Source organism: Dryobates pubescens, chromosome 4, assembly GCF_014839835.1.
Source record: "Dryobates pubescens isolate bDryPub1 chromosome 4, bDryPub1.pri, whole genome shotgun sequence".
Classification (NCBI taxonomy): Eukaryota; Metazoa; Chordata; class Aves; order Piciformes; family Picidae; genus Dryobates; species Dryobates pubescens.
In genome coordinates, this window is record NC_071615.1 from 8,932,819 (window position 1) to 8,950,638 (window position 17,820).

The window sequence follows — 17,820 nt, forward strand, 5'->3', positions numbered from 1 at the left end:
CACAGTGCCAACTACAGAAAGCCAGACAGCCATGAGCTCATTACACTGTTTTATCACTGTAGTGCTGCAAAATACTATCACCTATTTTGATCATATCTCTGCTATTAGGAATACAAACACGGGGATGATGATCAGCCTGCGAGGCAGACTGAGCAGGAATCTCCAGCTCCCTCCCATGGGGAGCCACGGAGCACACAGCCACTACCATGCACTGGCAGACAACATGCCAGAAATACAGACATGAATGTCCTCCTCTGTGTGCACAGAGCTGAAGGAGCAGGATGCTGATGGGTTTACAAGAATATTTCAGAATCCTCCTCCTGCCGCCCCCTACTCACTTAGCAGCTCAGTCAGAGCCAACTACAGTTATAATTATCACCATAATTATTATTTTAATAGGAACCAGTGACTTATCAAAATATTGCACTGAAAACTTGCACATCTTTTCTTGTAAGGCTGCCAAAAAAGCTGGCTCATGGCTGAGGTGCTGCTCCATGTACTGCTGCTAGCAGACAGCACCTCCAAGTTTCTATTTATGCAGCTGAGTGACTAAACTCAATTCCAGTGCATGCCAAAATGTAAGCAATTGCAGGCACAGTAGCTGTGCAAAGTATTATTATTCTCCTAGTGTATACACACTAACAGCTTTGTTTACTACACTGACTCCTCTTCTGCTTGTTTGCTTGAGTTTTACACCCTGTATGCCAAGGTGATGAACTTACATGCCTTAAGGTAGCCACCTGAGTCCATATCTACATATATTCAAACATCTGTGTCAGACACTCACAGAACATTCTAAGTGCATAAGCAAGCAAGTCTGTGGGCATTTCAGTCCATATAGTTGCATGCCTAGTTTTATCTCCACCTACCCAAACATGAACCTTTGCAGGCAACAAGCTGCCATTTTTCATGAGAGTATTTTTCTTCTACCAGGTAATATTAGCTTGGTAACAGATCATTTTTCCTTCACATGTTTGTTCAAGATGACCCCAGTCCTCTGGAAACTCTTCATTTCTACACAGAAGTCCAATTCAAATTCCATAGTTAGCAGATGGCCATTTAACTAGTTAGAGCTCCAGGTACACAGCCAGGCCACGTTAAAAAGATAACGGATGGCCATGGCAGCTGTGAGGCTCTCCATCAACAGTGGCCAGCTGTCATCCTGCAGATAGAATGTGTGACACAAGGACGCCACTTGCCTCTCTGACATGTGGCTGTAAGTCTCTGAAGAGCCACAGATTTGCCATAGAAACATCACTTCTCAGGTTGGTTTGCTCACCTCCCAAGGAAGGGTCAAGAGCCTGGATGCACTTTCAGGGAACTCGTTTGACTTTAGACAACACAGCCACAACCTCCACCACTTTTTCTTTCAGAGACATTTTAACTCAACCACGTGTCCTCCTGAATGCAACTACAAAGAACAAAGACAACTACAAACAGGCTGAGTTTTAAGAACAAAACAGACAACCTCTCAGAAATTCAGAGAGCATGAAATCCAAAACTCACCATACAGCAAAGTCAGCAAATAGCATCAGCTCGAATCAAAATGCTCTCGGACTCCACCAGCACAACTGCACCACAAAAGTGCATGTCAAGGGCAAGCAAAGGCTGTAGTATGAAGTAAAACTGAGCATACATGACTCATTCAACCAAATCCAGGAACTAAGGTTTGCAGTGTCATTCAGCTTTACAGAGTGTTTTAAAGAAGCATCCCACTTACTCTCTAATAATATAACAGAACAGCACTAAGAGTAGTAGCTTGAAAACACAATGTATGTGGGAAGCATTCAAGATCTGACCTCAGACTCAACCACACACTAGTTTGAAATCTTTTCTAGCTAACTTTTGTCACTAAGCTGATATTCATTCATTGTGAAGTTTAATTTCATTACCACACACACACACAGACAAAGAAGAGAAACTAAGAAAAAAAACCCCACACCAACACAAAAAGAAAACAAAACAAGCAACCAAGCAGCCAATTATAGGCATGCTATAAATAGTTCATCCCCTGGAGGAATCCTCTAATCATCTCTAAAAATAAGAAGTCACATGATTTAAGTGTCCTTCACTGACCCTTTTGGTACTTCACATAAAAGCATGTACTTTGCAAGGTTACATCATATCTATATGTTTAGGCAAGGTCACATGTTGCTCAATTTTTCTATCCTGGTCTCTTCACTTCTACTTTATACTCAAAGGCAGTAAAGCACTCAGTGCTCTATCAGATGTAAAGCTTGGGAGTAACTCCGCAGGAGGCACTGGTCTAAAAGGCATCAAGACCATCTTCCACATCCAAGTGAAGCCTAGAAATCTCCTTTTCCTGCCTGAAAACAGCTTGTAATACTAGCCTCTTGCTGATTTCTTTCTGGATCCATCCACACTAATCAGTCCATTGACTCATCCTGCCTTTAGGCTGCAGAGTGCCAATCACAGCAAAATTGTGATAGGCGAGTGAAAAAAAAAATCACAGAAGAGTCTGTAGAAGTCCTGTGCTGAACAGCTTCCTGATGGCAATGCTGCAAAAGTTACACTGATGACTCCTGTTGAGTACTAACAGTTATAAATGCTGTGCAGCCTGGAAGCTCTTCAAGGCAGGGACCTTTCCTCACACACGTCTGTAAAGCTTCTAGTGCCCAGATGGTGCCACACAAACGAATAATAATTATATTTCCATGTAGACCATTATTGTGCATAATGTAAATTGCTTTCACTGATCCGAGAGGAAATCATTTTCTCATTTTGAAATGAAAAGAGAGAGTAAAAATAATGATTACTTGGTTGACGCCATTATTACAACAATAATTACATTTGTGGGTCCGGAGCCCTCAGCTGGTCCGTACGGACTATGATGGAGCTATGCCAACACAGAGCAGCTGACGAGCTGGTCCCACTCTTTGCTGAAGATCTCAAACGACTTCACAAGGACTGATTACTTCAAACCTACACCACTTCTGTGTGGGAAGTTAATAAAACACGCTGCAGACTAGGGAAGAGAAACGCCAGACCTGGATTCCTGCAACAGCACAGCAAGTATCTGGGCATCGCTGCCATGGCACCTCTCCCTCATTGGCACAGAGGAGCAGGCTTGTGCAGAGATTCAGACCTCAAATGAGCTGAATTGCCTTCTGGAGGCACTCATCTCTCTCCATAAATTAGAAGGTCTTAGACTGCCTGAATTAAGCACCCCAGAGTTTGAGAGATTCAGTCAGGTCTTAAGCACCCAAAAGGGGACAGCCTCAGTCAGCAGCACCAAACCTAAAAGGGACAAATACAGCTGGAAATTACCAGAGCTCAGCTCCCCTGGAGGTGAAAACACCAGCATACAATCATCAGACTAAAGCAGACCAGACTGGACAGTGAACAATTGAAACCCCCTAAACTACGTGTTGCTTTTAGCTATGTGGCTCTAAACACTTTGCTGCAGATGCCAAGAGGTTACTGATGGGAGAAAGCAAGCAGGACTCTGACATTCCCTGCTCCCAGAGGACACTCTCCTGTTCAGCATGTACTCTGTGGCACAGCATTAAAGGCTTACCATTTGTTATAAAAATGAAGAGGGGCTGAGGTTCCCAAGCCTAAAAATCAGGCTAAACCACTTGAAAGTGCTGCTCATCAAAGAGCACCAACACAAGCAGTTACAGACACCAACACCTGAGCATCCCACAAGCATTCCTGCAGGGATGCTCCTGCATCCGCCCAAATCGGACACCCCAACAACCCACTTTAGAAGGAAAAATACAGGACACTGTATCCCATTTAAAGAGTCACTGTAAAAGCTCCAGTGACGTGTCAGACCTAATTTTAACACTGTAATGCAAAAATCAGGAAGCATTTGATTGAAATAAATCCTTGAGGTTATGTCATTTGACTGTTTCTGCAAATTAAGTTTACTTCATGCTTTCATTGTGCTCCTGCCGCTTCACCAAGCCCTAATAAGATGCTGTATCAGATATCATTGACTTTCAGTGCTGAAGGGAAAAAAATAGCAAAAAATATTTCTCCCTACAGCTCAGCCACACAGGAGGTAGTGAGGGCCTTTTACACCAAGAAGTACCCATTCTGCAATAGCTGACAAGAAGTAAATGGGATTTGTATGCCTCCTGTACAACAGCTGGTCTTCTCCTGCTAAAAAAGCCACACCAAAAACTCTATTTCAAAGGGAACATCTGCAAAATCCCATCATACATTAAAAGCATAAATAAAACAACTCAACAAAAAATACACTGGTGGCCTGAAAAAGACTTCCGATGGCGTAACCAATTAACACAGATCCACTTCATGTAATACCTTCCCACATCCCCACAGAGAAGATGCTTAAGGAGGCAACTGCTGCAGGAGTCCATCAATCTAATCTGGTGCTAATACTCTTCTTAAATAATGCATATGTTAGTTCTCTGTCACTGAAAAGATTTGTTTGCTATATTAACATGTGCCTTGTTAAGTGCTAAGACTTTGTTAAAATCATTATGCAGCTTCTAGATGCAGATGCACTGTCTCCCCCCTTTCCCATCAGGAAACGGTTAGTTGTTTCCATTCTCCTTTTCAATAGTTATTTAAGCTGTACTGCAGCACAATTAAGCTCCTGTTAACAAGCAAAACCCTACTTAATGGTCAGTGCCACAGACCCATTCTCTAAGAAATGTATCCTTTTTTTGCTCTAAGTCATTGACTATATTCATCATCTAAGGTACCCTAGCTAAGTTGTTTCACTGAGACCAGATAAAATGAGTGAGGACCCAGCTTCCAGAGTTCCATTCGCACTGGAATCACCTTTAACACACAAACAATTAGCTCCCTTTAAGCTCCCTTGCACCTTCCAGGTCTGGAAATTTTCCAGAAAGCCCTTCTCCTTTCATTTCTTCTGTTCAGAGGCCACATACCTACATCGTCAAGCTGCTTAGAGAAGATGTTTAAATAGGTACCATCTGGTACCATCCATCATACATGGAACCAATATATTCACCAATGTCAGCAAAAAGGGTAAATTAGGGGTGAAATAACTCTTTTTTTCCTTGAAATAGCTTTTGTTTTCTGGATCTTAACAGAATACTTCATGCTTAAGTGCAACTTTGTAGAGCCAAGCCCCAGCAACTAGACCGAGTCTTCCAGTGGTAGCCCAGTTCTTTGCCCAAGGCACAAGCTCTCCTTTAATGCCCACCTTGTTACCACCCCAGTGCTTCAGTGCAGGTGCTATTCTGAAACCTGTGTGCCATGCAGAAACTCACTTGTTGAGTACCTCCCACATAGATAATGCACTGATGCTAGGCAGAGGGGAGGTCTGAGATGTGCATTTGTTGCTGGCAGAACAGCACTGGGAAACATTAGAGGGATAAATACTCTCCAAAAGAACAATAGCCTGTTTTCTGAAAAAGAAAAAAAAAAGGAAAAAGGAAAAAAAAAAATCCAACCACCAAGCTTGCTACACAAGATGAATTCTGCACCACTCTTACTTTAGGAGAGGATTTGGAAAAGGTGAGGGAAATATTTAATGCATAGAATTCAGATAAACTGCAGCAAAGTTTCCCGGGTTTTCTTTCCCCTCATTTTCTCCAGCATTAGAGTTGCTGCTGTCTTGCTGTCTCAGAGGAGTAGATGGAAGCATTTGCTAGTTTTGGTAACCAACAGGTATTACAAAGCTTGGGCACACATAACCACTTTCTGCTTCTTGCATCTTCAGTTTGGTGCAGCTCAGAGTGCATCAGCAGGAAGTGACCAGGAAGGAACAAAGACAAGAAGGAACAAGTAAGAAACATAAGTTGCCTGAGCACCTTCAGGATGGAGAAGCAATGGACTTAGCACAACTCTCCACACTCCCAGGAGAAGTACCACCACAACTTCCACTACAGAAATAAACCCAAGGAAGAGAGGCACTAGTGATCCTCAGAACTGTCCTCCCTGGCTTAACTTTTGCTTGGAGTTAAAGCAGATAATCCTCATTGCCCCCACCCCCAAACATCACACTTTCTTTTCACATTACAGTAGAGAACACGTCGAGCTATGGACAGCTCTGTCTGGCTCCTCTGCTGCCCTCCTGCTGAAAGGAACATGCCATTTCATTCAAATGAACACACAGGATTGCAGACTGAAGAACTGCTTTGATCCCACACCAGCAAACAAGAGTTATATTTCACTCAGCTGACAAAGTAACAATGCACTGGCATTTCTGCTTGATGGTCAGGCAGGCAATAGTGAAAATCTGACATTGTCATGAGGCCTGAGGGAGAATTACATACCCACAGGCATAGCCTTCAATGTCTAATGCCAAGGCAGAGGCCACAAACAGGCAGCATGAGCACATCACTGAGACACTCAACTGCCTCTCAGCGCAGCACTGTGAGTGAGTTAAGACCACAGTAGATGCTCTGCTCTCACATCCCTCTCACCAACAGCAGTCCTGAAGCAGGGATTTGCATACCTTTTTCTTCCCTTTGGGCTCCCAACACAACATCCACCAACAAGCCCCTCCACCATTGCTAGCAGGCAGCATTAAAAAAGCCTGAACTCAAGCAGCAAAGAGCTGTTGCATACTTTTCAAATACTTTCACATCAAAATCGATCCTTTCTCAAAAGGTAGCTTAATTCTTCCATGCTCTCAATGCTTGAGTTTTGCTAAAATGAATAAAGCTTGTGCAAAGGGTGCTGGTGAACCACTGCAAAAATCATACATGGTTGCAAGTACCCACTAAAATCACTGCTACTCATACAGCTGATCCTTCTTTAAAGATCTCCATAAGCTGGTTTAACTAAATGTGGACCAACTGCAGGAACCTTCTCATGAGTAATGAATACTCCAGATGTAGTTGGCCAGAGGAACTATCACAGCAAATGTTTTCAGTTGCAAAGTAGCTCAATTCAAAACTGTTTCTTCCTGCCAAGTTGGCAATTCACATTCAGTCATGCACAGGTACAGCGGCAATGCTTTTTACTCTGGTGAGAGCTCACTTCCCAGATGAAATGCTTATTGCTCACACCTGACAGCATTTAATACAAGTCTCAATACCTCTTACACACCTGGTTCACAGGATTGCATTTCTTCTTCCACAGACACAAAATTACCAAATCCTCCCACGCTGATGTCCGGCTCAGTAAAGTAAAACACCTGCCACCATTTCAGTCTTATACATAGACCGAAGAAAAACCAAGCTAAATAAAACCACTGTACCCTCAAATGGCAACCTTCAGACACACATTTGAGAAGCACTGTGTTCTGAAAAGGGTCCAAAATCTGCTTTGCCTAACTATTTAGTATAGAGAGTCTTACAAAGGCAGTTAGTGGGGTGTCCAGGTGGTAAAGACTCTTCGAAGTTGAAAACGTAATCAAGTTCTACATCACAGGCACTTAGCAGCCTCTTGAGAAAATACTCTGCAAAGATATATTAAACACAGCGTTCCAATAACAAGACCAAAGACACATTGAAATTGCTATTATTTTTTGGTTGAAATGTAAAACTGAGAAATCCTGGAAAGAAAAAAAAAATCCTTGAAGGGTCTGGGATGCACTTACCCAAAAGGCACTTGGATACAATGAGACTACTGTATTCACACCAGCCAGCTTCACCAACTGTTGCAAAACAATCTGACACACACAAAGTATGGGAAACTTGGACTGAGAATGATAATAACTTTGCATGGACATTATAGAAATTGCATTTTAATGTGGAAACAAAGCCACATTAAAAAACACACCAAAAAAACCCAACAAGAACAAAAAAAAAGCCACCACAAAATGAAAACTCCATGCACACCGATTCTGTATTGTGCAATCCTATTACACAGATTTTCCTCATGAGTTCAGCCAGAAATCAAACCTGGGCCTGCCTCAGAGACAGGCATCATAAGTAGGGCTAGGTAAATCAGCATTTGCATGTCAGGAGTGCCTGAGAATTTCACCTACCAATTTAAGCAAGCTGCCAGGTTGTTAGGGCAGAAACCTGCACAAATCCAATTTCCCTATCACATTTCCACCAAGCACACATTCTAATCAATAGACGGATGCTTAAGTGTGAGGTTTTGTATTCTGATTAAAGTAGCGTTAAGGATGATAGCCACTTCCCAGTGTGTAGGTTAAGCAAAGCCACAAGTACCATAAAGTCATCTCGAAGAAGTGTTGCCAAATCACCTCTTAACAAGGCGTTGTCAAGCACTCTGCCGCTAGTCTTGAGCGTCGTTGGTTTGCTGGTTTTTTTACTACCAGTGCCAGACACTGTGGGACAGCCCAGTGTGCTCCACACTAGTCATTTAGCTAACAAAAGGTACACAGGTACACTCCACGTGTTTTAAAACATGTTTTCTATTTGGAACCCCAGTGCTCCATCTTTAGGTCTTTGATCAAATCTGTATGCACAAAGGCATGATTCATAACTGCCAGCATCACAATAATCATATTCTACATCTGCATGTCACCAGCTCAGAAACAATTAGCTCTCAGCCCTGAACTTGGCACTTGTTCCAATGCACCGGGCACAAACCAGACCCTGTGCCAGGCCATTTGCAGGACAACTCCTAACTGTACTTGTTCTGACAGTGCCCTGGAGCCCACGGAAGAGGATTATTTCCTAGAAAGCCTAGTGAGCTGGGTAGCAGGGCTGGAGTGCCAGGTGCAGCCTGCCCTCTCCCGGCCCCCCTCCTGCCCAGAGTTCAGCACCCTCCAGTCTTTGATAAACCACAGTGGAGAGACCAGAAGGAAAATATCTGTAAAAGAATGGGACAGAAGAATAGAAGAGAAATAGAACAGGAAAAGAGGCAGACGGCAAAATCAGTGGAGCCTAAACAGTTACACTTACGAACACAGCAAGCACCAAGATAAGACTGCATATAGAGACAAAAATTGAACTCAGGAAGCAAGAACTTTAATTTTCACATATAGAAAGCACAGCTGGATGGGTATGCACCACCTTTCAGAACAGTTATCCCAAATGTCAGAGACAGAGCACTCATGTGCCCAGGGCACAGTTCTCTGCAGCCTTTTCTGTGGCTGAAACACCCACAGTCATTTATGAGAATAAATCATCTCTGAGCCCCAGGCTCTTGCTTTCTCTTTCAAGATGTAAACAGAAATAGACAAAAATGCACATGCATATTTCAAGAGGCAACACTTACTTATGGTAAGCCGAATGCTAAAAGAATTAAGAGAAAACCAAAGGAAGCTTCTCTTGAGCTGATGAATACTACACAGCAGTGGCACATGCCAACGTGTATTTCTGAGGCTTGCTTTAACTGACCAAGAAGTCTCTCGGTATGCTTTTTTATGCACCTATTAGAAAATTCGGAAACGCAACTTAAATAAGGCCAGCCTTGCAACCCGCTGCGGTTCCAGGCCTGGGTCACTTAAACGAAAAAGGGAGTTTGCAAACGAAAATAAGAGACAGGGCAAGAGGACACTGCTTCAGTATCCTTGAGTTTTTAGCGGTTAACAGAACGATTGCATTAGATTTCTTTGCCTGTCACCTACTGGGCCTGACGGAGCTGTGCAGCACAGCACAGAGCCTGTGCAGCTTCCAGCAAGGGATGGGGCAGGCGGCTCTCAGCGAAGTTCGGGGATGCTGAAACGCCCGCTGCAGCGGCAGGCAGTGCCGAAGGGGCATCAGGCAGAAACAAGGATCAGCTGCGGCTGCTGGGCGCTCCCGCCACCGGCCCCTCCACCACCTGCCGTGACGGGGCCGCCGGCAGCCAGGACCCCCTGCGGCGAGATCGGACCCGCACCCCTGCACCTGCACGGCGGCGGGGGACGCCCACGCGAGGCCGAGGGGACGCCGAGTGCCGGGCGGCCGCGCCTCGCTAGCCGAAACTTCCCCGCGCCTCCCGGGCAGCCCCCTCCGCTGAAGTGCAGACGAGCGCCTTGAGACAGGGGCGCAGCAGCTACCCCTCCCGCCGCCCGCCCGTGCCTACCATCGCCTTGCCGTGCGGCGCCGAGGGTCCGCGGCGCTGCGGGTGCGCCCGCTGCTCTCCGCCGCGGTCTCGCTTCTCGCGGCCGGCGGCGCCTCCGCTCTGCTCCTCGCCGGCGTCGAGAGAGGTGAAATTCCAGACGAGGAGGGTCTGCAGCAGCAGCACGGTGAGCGCCGCCACCAGCGCCGAGCGGGAGCGCCGCGCCAGCCGCCGGGCGCACGGAGCGGCCACCATCTTCGCTGCTGCCGCGCTCCCGAGAGCCGCCGCATCCGCCGCGGCACAGAGTTTTCAGCCGGGCAGAGCCAGACGTCAGCAGGAGGAGGGCGGAGGTGGGGAAGAAGGGAGGGCGGGAGGAGGAGGTGTGCGCGGCGTGTGGGGATGGGGGAAGCCGGCGGGGAGCCCTCGCGGAGCCGCAGCTCGCGGCCGGGCCAGCCCGGGGCGAGGGGTGGGGTTGGCGGAGAAAGAGGGAGGAAGAGGAAGGAGGGGGAAGAGAAGGGTGGGTTGAAGACGGAGGAGGAGCTGCAGTGGGGGCGGCTGCTGCTGGCGGGCAAGCAAGCAAGCAAGCAAGCAAGCAGTCCCCGGCCTTGTACGAGGGGAAGGGGCCGGACCGGGGCCGCTCCGTGCCTCACGGCGGGCGGGAGGGCGGGAGAGGAGAGGGGAAGGGAAGAGAAGAGAAGGGGGCGGCAGGCGAGTGCCATCTTCTGAAGGAAAACTGCCGCGCCGGCAAGCGAGAACCGGTCAGGAGGCCAGGAACTGGGCAGAAGGTGCCCATCGCTCCAGTCCCGGTTCTCGCCTTCCCGCGCTCCCAACTGGCAGAGGATTTCTCTGTAAAAGCTGGTACTTGGTCCATTTTCCATCACCATCATTATGGTTTGGTTGGTTTTTGTTTTTCCTAGCTGACTTGGAGCCCATTCACACTGAACTGGCCGGCAGTCGTTTCAGATGGTTGGTTGGTTTGTTTTTCTTGCTTTGGCTAGCCTCATTAAAAATGGCAGAGCAGCTTGAATTCCTTAATGGAAGGAAATTTGGTGTCTAAGTTGTCAGACTTCCACAGCTTATTCATAACCCCCAGTATACTCGTAAATTGCCCTGCCATCTAGCTGCCGGCCATGTAGCTGTTGACCAGTCCGTGCTATTGCAAGGCTGTTGCTCCTACCTCTCTGCTCTGCCCTGGTGTGGCCTCATCTGGGATACCCGGTCCAGGTCTGGGCTCCCCTGTTCAAGGACATGGAACTACTGGAGAGAGTCCAGTGGAGAGCCGCTAGGATGATTAGGGGACTGGAACATCTACTTAGTGAAAGGCTGAGAGACCTGTCACTGTTTAACCGGGAAAAAAGGATGACTGATGGGGGATCTCATTAATCATTGAATCAGAGTCCATGTCAGAAAGATGGAGCCAGACTCTTCTCAGTGGTGTTCAGTGACAGGACAAGGGGCAATGGATGTGATCCGCAGCACAGGAGGTTCCATGTAAACCACGTAACATTTTCCCCTTTGAAGGTTGCAGAGCACTGGAACTGGCTGCCTAGAGAGGCTGCAGAATCTCTTGTCTCTGGAGGCATTCAAAACCTGCCTGCACACGTTCCTGTGTGATTTCCTCTAGGTGATCCTGCCCTGGCAGGGAGGTTGGACTAGATGGTCTTCAGCAGTCTCTTTCAATGCCTACCATTGGTTTATTCTATGTATTCTATTCTATGTATTCTAAACATTCTGTGATTCTGTGACTCTGCTCAAAGTAGACCTGAATGCGATATTCAGTCTGTGGCACCTTCAGTCTGTGCAGGCCCTGCCAATGGCTAGGTGGTCTGAGTGCTTGCAGCACAAGGTACACATTTAAAAACAGTCATTTCCTCCCATCTTGTGAACAGCAACCCCCACAGATGGCACACCAATGTGTGCAAACCATTTCATAGGCAAAAACGGTTCAAATTCCCTAAGCCTAAGATTTTTTTTTCCCACAGCAAAAGGGTTTCTGGCAGTGCTTGGCCTCAGCTGAATGAGAACAAGAGCAAGGTGCAGCACCACAGCCCTGCGAGGTTTGCAGCCACAGGCAAACGCAACTGCAAACACCAGCCACAAGCTCAAGGTAACCGTAATTAAAAGCCCAGTGTCTCAAAAAGTGTACATAATGCATGACTTCAGCTGCATTTTTCTCCAATGCTGCCATCGACTTTCTAATCTGAAAGATCTCATTATCTGATGATAGTGAAGTAGGGAGATTTTTTTTCATCTGCCTGCACAGTGCCTCTTTTAGTAAGCCTAATTCCACTTGACAAACCAAATCCCAAGTTGAAAAATAATTTCTTCTGATAAGGATAGTTGCTTTTTGTGAATGACAGCCACGCAGCGTTTGCACAGACCAGCTGAATTTTGTTTGCATTGGAAGTGCTTTAGTTCCTGATCTGAAGAACAATGAAACAAATAGTAGGATTCAGAAGCATCCTTTATTAAGTGAATGCTCCTCGTGATCCAGAGAGGCTACAAACAAAATTTCACTGGTGGTGTCTTCTGTGGCAGTGCTGCAGAAGCAGATGTAGTATGTGGCAGGTCAGTGGTATGAAGCATTGTGCAAGTATTTAGCTTTAAAGACAAGGGCCTGATGCATTTAGCAGGCTTTCTAATATCACAATTTTTAATAATAGTCTTGTGATCTGATGGAAGAATGAGGTTAAGAATTGTTCCTGACACAGGAATTTTCAGTCTCCAGTGCAGAACTGTATCCTCAAAACCATGTTCCATACGTGACAGTTCCTGGGCTCTCTAAATGTGTACTGTCCTCTGATGCTGTTGGATACTCACTTCATAGTAAATATGTCCTGTTGTAAAGCCACCAGCACAACGCAGTTACTCCTGACGTATAGTAGTGAGATCTGAATCAGGCCCAAAAACACGCCCACAGTTTCAAACAGGGCCACAGTCAGTGCAACTGACTTCAAGCTGTCTCTGTACATAGTCAAAATACATTGTTAATAGCTTCCAGGAAAGTTAGCCTTGCAAGGCTGCTGTCTGTGTGAGGCTGAGCATCATCTGGCTGGCCTTTGGTTCACACGATGGGTCAGTGTCCTGTTCTGCCATCTGTGGTGATGGTGCTCCTTTTGGGCAGGGAGCTTGTGATAACAAACTCTGACAGTGCCAGGCTTCCACATCAGTTGCACATGCATCACATTTTCTGGTCACAGCACAGTGAAGCGATATGTTTGAACAAAAAACCAAGGAGGAGTCAAAGTGTTCTTGAATATTCCGACAAGGGTCTGCACAGCTCAGGAAGTTGATGGATAAAATTTATTCCAAGCAATCAAATAATTGGGTATTATAAATACACTCAAGCAAATCTGCTGATGAATACTAACCAGAAGTGGATTCTGCTTGGGATTAAATGCCTTTCCCTTCAAAAGGAACTTGTGGTCTTTGCAGGTGGTTGCCCCATGCAGCCTTCACTTGAGGTTTGAGAGGGCAGGAGGTGCTCAAGGAGCCAGAAGAAACAGCCTTTGAATAGGCCAAATCACCAAGAGCTCTGAAGAGCCACAGATCTTAGGGCCTGATTCCAGTCCTGTGTGCCTCATTGTGAAATGGGAGACACATTCAAACAGATGTCCTAAAATAGCTAAGAGCAATGTTCAAAGCAAGGCAATGTCTTAGCACAGGGCAACACTGCTCTCTGTAAAAGGAGCACAGCAGTCATTATGACCAAATTGTGATCCATGTGCCTGAAAATTTCTATGACCTATTGGAAAATTTCCTTCCTATTTCCAGAGACAATTTTCATACTGGAAAATGTCTGTGGATTTTCCTAATCTCTGTGTATAATTAGTGTGACTGATAAGGCAGCAAGGAACAGCAGTGCATGCTCTGTCTCATGTGTATCCTACTGAAAGGATGTCTGGAGAGAAGGTTTGTTTCCAAGCTACAGTAATTTATAAGATATAAAGATCTGAGTCTTCAGTGTCGAATCAGCCCTGAGTATGGGTGGAAGCCTCAGCAGGGGACACTTCTGCACTGAGTGAAAAATCAAAGCAGGGAGAGGAGCAGGCTTCATCTCTGACAACTTTCCCTGTATTTATAGAGATTATGTAAGAAAGTCTGGAAAGGAGACTGCAGTAGGTATGGCATTAATTTTTAACAGTGTGCCATGACCAGTGACCACTAACTGCTCAAAATATCCTTCTGTTGCTAAAGAAAACAGCTGATTGAAACTGGGAAGTAGAAATAGCAAGGCTGAGTTTTTTGACTTTGAAGATGAAAGAAAATGACAAAACTTGAGAAAACTGAACTGCACAAATCCCAAGAACAAACTAACATCAGAAATTGCATGAAAGTTAGAACCACAACATGGACTTTTGTTATCACATTCATGAATAATGGCAGTTTGAGTGAGCTATGCTGCATCAGAAGGTGTTTAATCTCATGTCACAGAAGGCACTGGGAAGAGTTACCCCTGTGAAAATCCCTGCTGTTGCGCCTGTTATGTGAGACTGCTGGTATCTAGCTCAAAGCATGGCAGAGAGAAAACAGTCAATTCTTAATACTTACCTCTCAGAGAGATGGTGTGGATAACTAATGGGACTTAGCTAATCTGCTCTGAAATCCTAACAGATGGAACATTTTTTACCCCTGCATAGGTATGTAAATTCAACTGGGGCATGCTTGAGGGGTGCTGAGTATCAATCTTGGCTACTTAAAATGATGTAAAAAAATCCTTATGCTCCCAGTAAAATTTTTACTCTGATCTACTTTGCTAGATTTACCTATCCTGTTATAAAAATACATTTCATCCTCCTTACAGCATGGAGATAGTCTAAAACTGAATCAACTAACCAGACCTTGTACAAAGAAATAAGTGAAACTGAGAGCAATGTTAATAAGCAATATCCTTTCCTCTGCTTTGAAGAGCTTATGGTCCATCTGGTGAACAAACACTACAGGCTTATCTGAACTCCAACTCACAGGCTGACTCAGAGGCAGTTTAGAAGCACATTCTGTAATCAGTGAAAGACTTCAGTTATTTCAGAGTGAAGATTTGCATTTTTCTTAAGAACAGTCATGCCCCCATCGTATCAGAATTTACATTTCAGATGCATGCTAGCAGGGTGAAGGGGGAAAAGACATACCTGGGAATGATTTTTCTGAGGATCAGGTACCTCTAATATACTAAATCTTAAAAGAAAATCTGTGAAGAACCCAGAACAATTACCAAATTTGTGTATATTGCTAGGATTGCAGAAAAATCACACCACCTGAGGAATGCACCTGAGGAACAAAAAAGATTGGAAACAGGCTACAAGCAGTGTTTGATGAGTACCCTGCAGTTGTGGTAGAGGCAATATCCTCAGGTTTGGGCTTCTACCCTGAAATGTCTAATTTTTTTTTTTCTTCTCTCCCTGGCTTGAACAACACCAACCCTCAGGACTGTAGTGATAGCTTGTGATGGTTTAGCACACAGACCTTTTCCCTGAGAGGCTGGCACAATGGTCTACACACCAAATCCAAAAGATTCTCTTTGAGAATGTCGCCATCCTGGAACACAGTTCAGTGTCTGCTCCGCAACAAGATCCCAGCTCATTGCTTTTTGTTTTGCAGTACTGGCATATTGCTGTACACTGAAGAGAGGAGAAATGTAGTTTGATTTTTTGGGGGACCCACTGCATCATCAATAACTTTGTGTTCTCCAATTCAGTAATTTTATGGGTGACATGTATATTCTTCACTCCTCAGGTGTATTCTGTTACAAATATTCACTACTCCAGCTCTTCTTTTCGTAAACAAATAAAGTCCCCAGGTTCCTTGCTACACATTCTTTTGACATCTAGCTGCTCTCCAAGTGAATTTTCTCAGAGGATACATTGGCAAAACTAACATCAATGGAGATGTGACCATTGTGTGCAAGAGATGCCTCTCATTCTGGTGGGTTTGTAAAACTGGAGATCCTAGCAAGCCGTTCTTAATCCACTTTTGTTCCATGTTGCCACTTAATAGTTTGCAAATGCAAGCTCAGATGTCAATGTATGTGCACAAGCCAAATGGTTAACGCCATTTCATTCTGGTAACAGCATCTATAAACGAATAACAGAAATAATCCTGATCTATAAACAATCCTTATTTTTCACTTCTGGTCAGTATGGTCAGAGACATTAAAAGCAGGTACCCCTGTATGATCCATTCATGCCAAGCACCTGATATACTGCTTCCTTCTGAGGGATACATTCCGTTCAGGACTTTGGCATATGCTCCACATTAGGAAGTGAAGGAAAGTGGAAGAATTATTTCCCTTCAACATCACATTAAGCATCCCTTTTTCTTTATAATCTCTTAGCATATATAACCTTTTAGTAGCAGTGAGGGGAAATGTCATGTATATGTACTTTATATACAGCCCTCAGTGCTGTGACAGCTTTTTCTTTCAGCCAGTGGTCGAGGATAATCACGGAAGGATTACCCATCTGTTCCTGCCATGTGGCATTCTGTCTTCAGTAAGGAGATATTGCAGTTCACAGCTTCCTGCAGTTCTTTTTTTCTGATGTTCTCTCATTAAGTAAAAATTGTATTATTACCCTTCTGAGTTACTACGTCGGGAAGTCTGGAAGATTCAGGAAGCTGACCTACTTTGGATTGTCTAAGTTAGAACCAGCCACTGCCTGTTGCAAACAGCACTTTGGTTAGATGCAGAAGGAACTGGTTTCTTTGGCTTGGACTTTTAGGTTTTGCTTTCTTCTATATTTTTTTTTTTCTTTTTACTTGATGGAAAAAGACAAGTGGCACCCCAAAAAAATGGAAAATCAAAGAGGAGAAGAAGGAAAAAAGACTCTTTCACAAAGAGTGACACTGTGGATTGTGTCTGCATGATTAGCCAGTTCTTTAAAGCACCCACAGGTTTTTAGACTACGATTATTAGTGACATACCAATGCTGAGTTCATGTGGGGATTTTTTTCCACTAAAGATTTCTTCCACTAGTCACTTGCAACATTTTCCACATCTACACACAACTGTTTGCTGCAGAAACAATTAGACAGGAAGCTTTTAAAAGATTTTCATATGCTTTCATTTTGCCTAATGCTGAACATCTGCATAAATTCTCCAAACCCTTGGACCAAGTTGCCCAGTGAGGCCAGGGAGAAAGTGTGAAGGTGATGGTTCCCCTTGGGAAAGAGGAACAGAGCAGGTAGCTTGCGTTTCCTGCTGCAGTTCCTAGCAGCCAAGTTAGCAAAGAGTGTTTCAGCTTACCTCTGAGACCAGTCTGTCAACACCAGAGGCTTGTCAAGGATACATAAACCAAAGACAATTATACAAACTTAAGCAAACAAGCTCGGTAGCTGTTACTAATCTTGCTGTATTTAGATAAGGTTCAACAAAAGTGGATGCAAAAACCTCTTTGGCTATGATTTGGACACTACAACCAAAGGAAGTATTCAGATAAGATGTTTGATGTGCCTTAAAAAAATTACAGTTTTTAGAGGAGGAAGGTATTAGTCCATGTGCAGCAAAGTTCACTGCATTTCACACTATATGATGTCTCCTTTTAATAGCTTTTGAATGCAAAGAACTGCTAATATTGTAAATGCTTGGTACCGGAGCAGGGAAGATCTTTGAGACTTGCTCTTATTTTTAATGGTTCAACCACTGCCTCACATCTTCCATCACAATGAAAAAAACTCCACAAACAGGACCAAAGGATGCAAGATTCATTGAGAATCTAGCAAACTTACACCTAGGGAACAAGTTTTTGTCTTTACAAGACAAGAGGCAGGTTCTTGAAGCCCTACAGAGACTGAGGAGCCAGGGGGAAATCTTTATGAGCGAGATACCTAACAGCAGTTTTGCAGGAGCAGACAGCAGACGTGTCTTGAAATTATCTTCTGCATCTCTATGGTTGTGGCCCCAGAATGATTTCTGCTTTGGTGAACTTCAGGACTGGGAGGTGGCAAACCAATCTGTCC

At 44.7% G+C, this 17,820-nt stretch overlaps 1 protein-coding gene across 4 annotated transcripts in view; it reads right to left on the minus strand.

The window, feature by feature from the left end:
* The window catches only part of XYLT1 (xylosyltransferase 1), a 175,585-nt gene extending 165,414 nt beyond the window's left edge, over positions 1 to 10,171 (minus strand). For all 4 annotated transcript variants that reach the window (XM_054180430.1, XM_054180428.1, XM_054180427.1 and 1 more), the window contains exon 1: positions 9,892 to 10,171. In XM_054180430.1, the coding sequence (XP_054036405.1) occupies positions 9,892 to 10,122 (231 nt within the window). In that variant the 5' untranslated portion in view covers positions 10,123 to 10,171. The remainder of the gene's footprint in view (positions 1 to 9,891) is intronic.
* Positions 10,172 to 17,820: the final 7,649 nt, after the last annotated feature.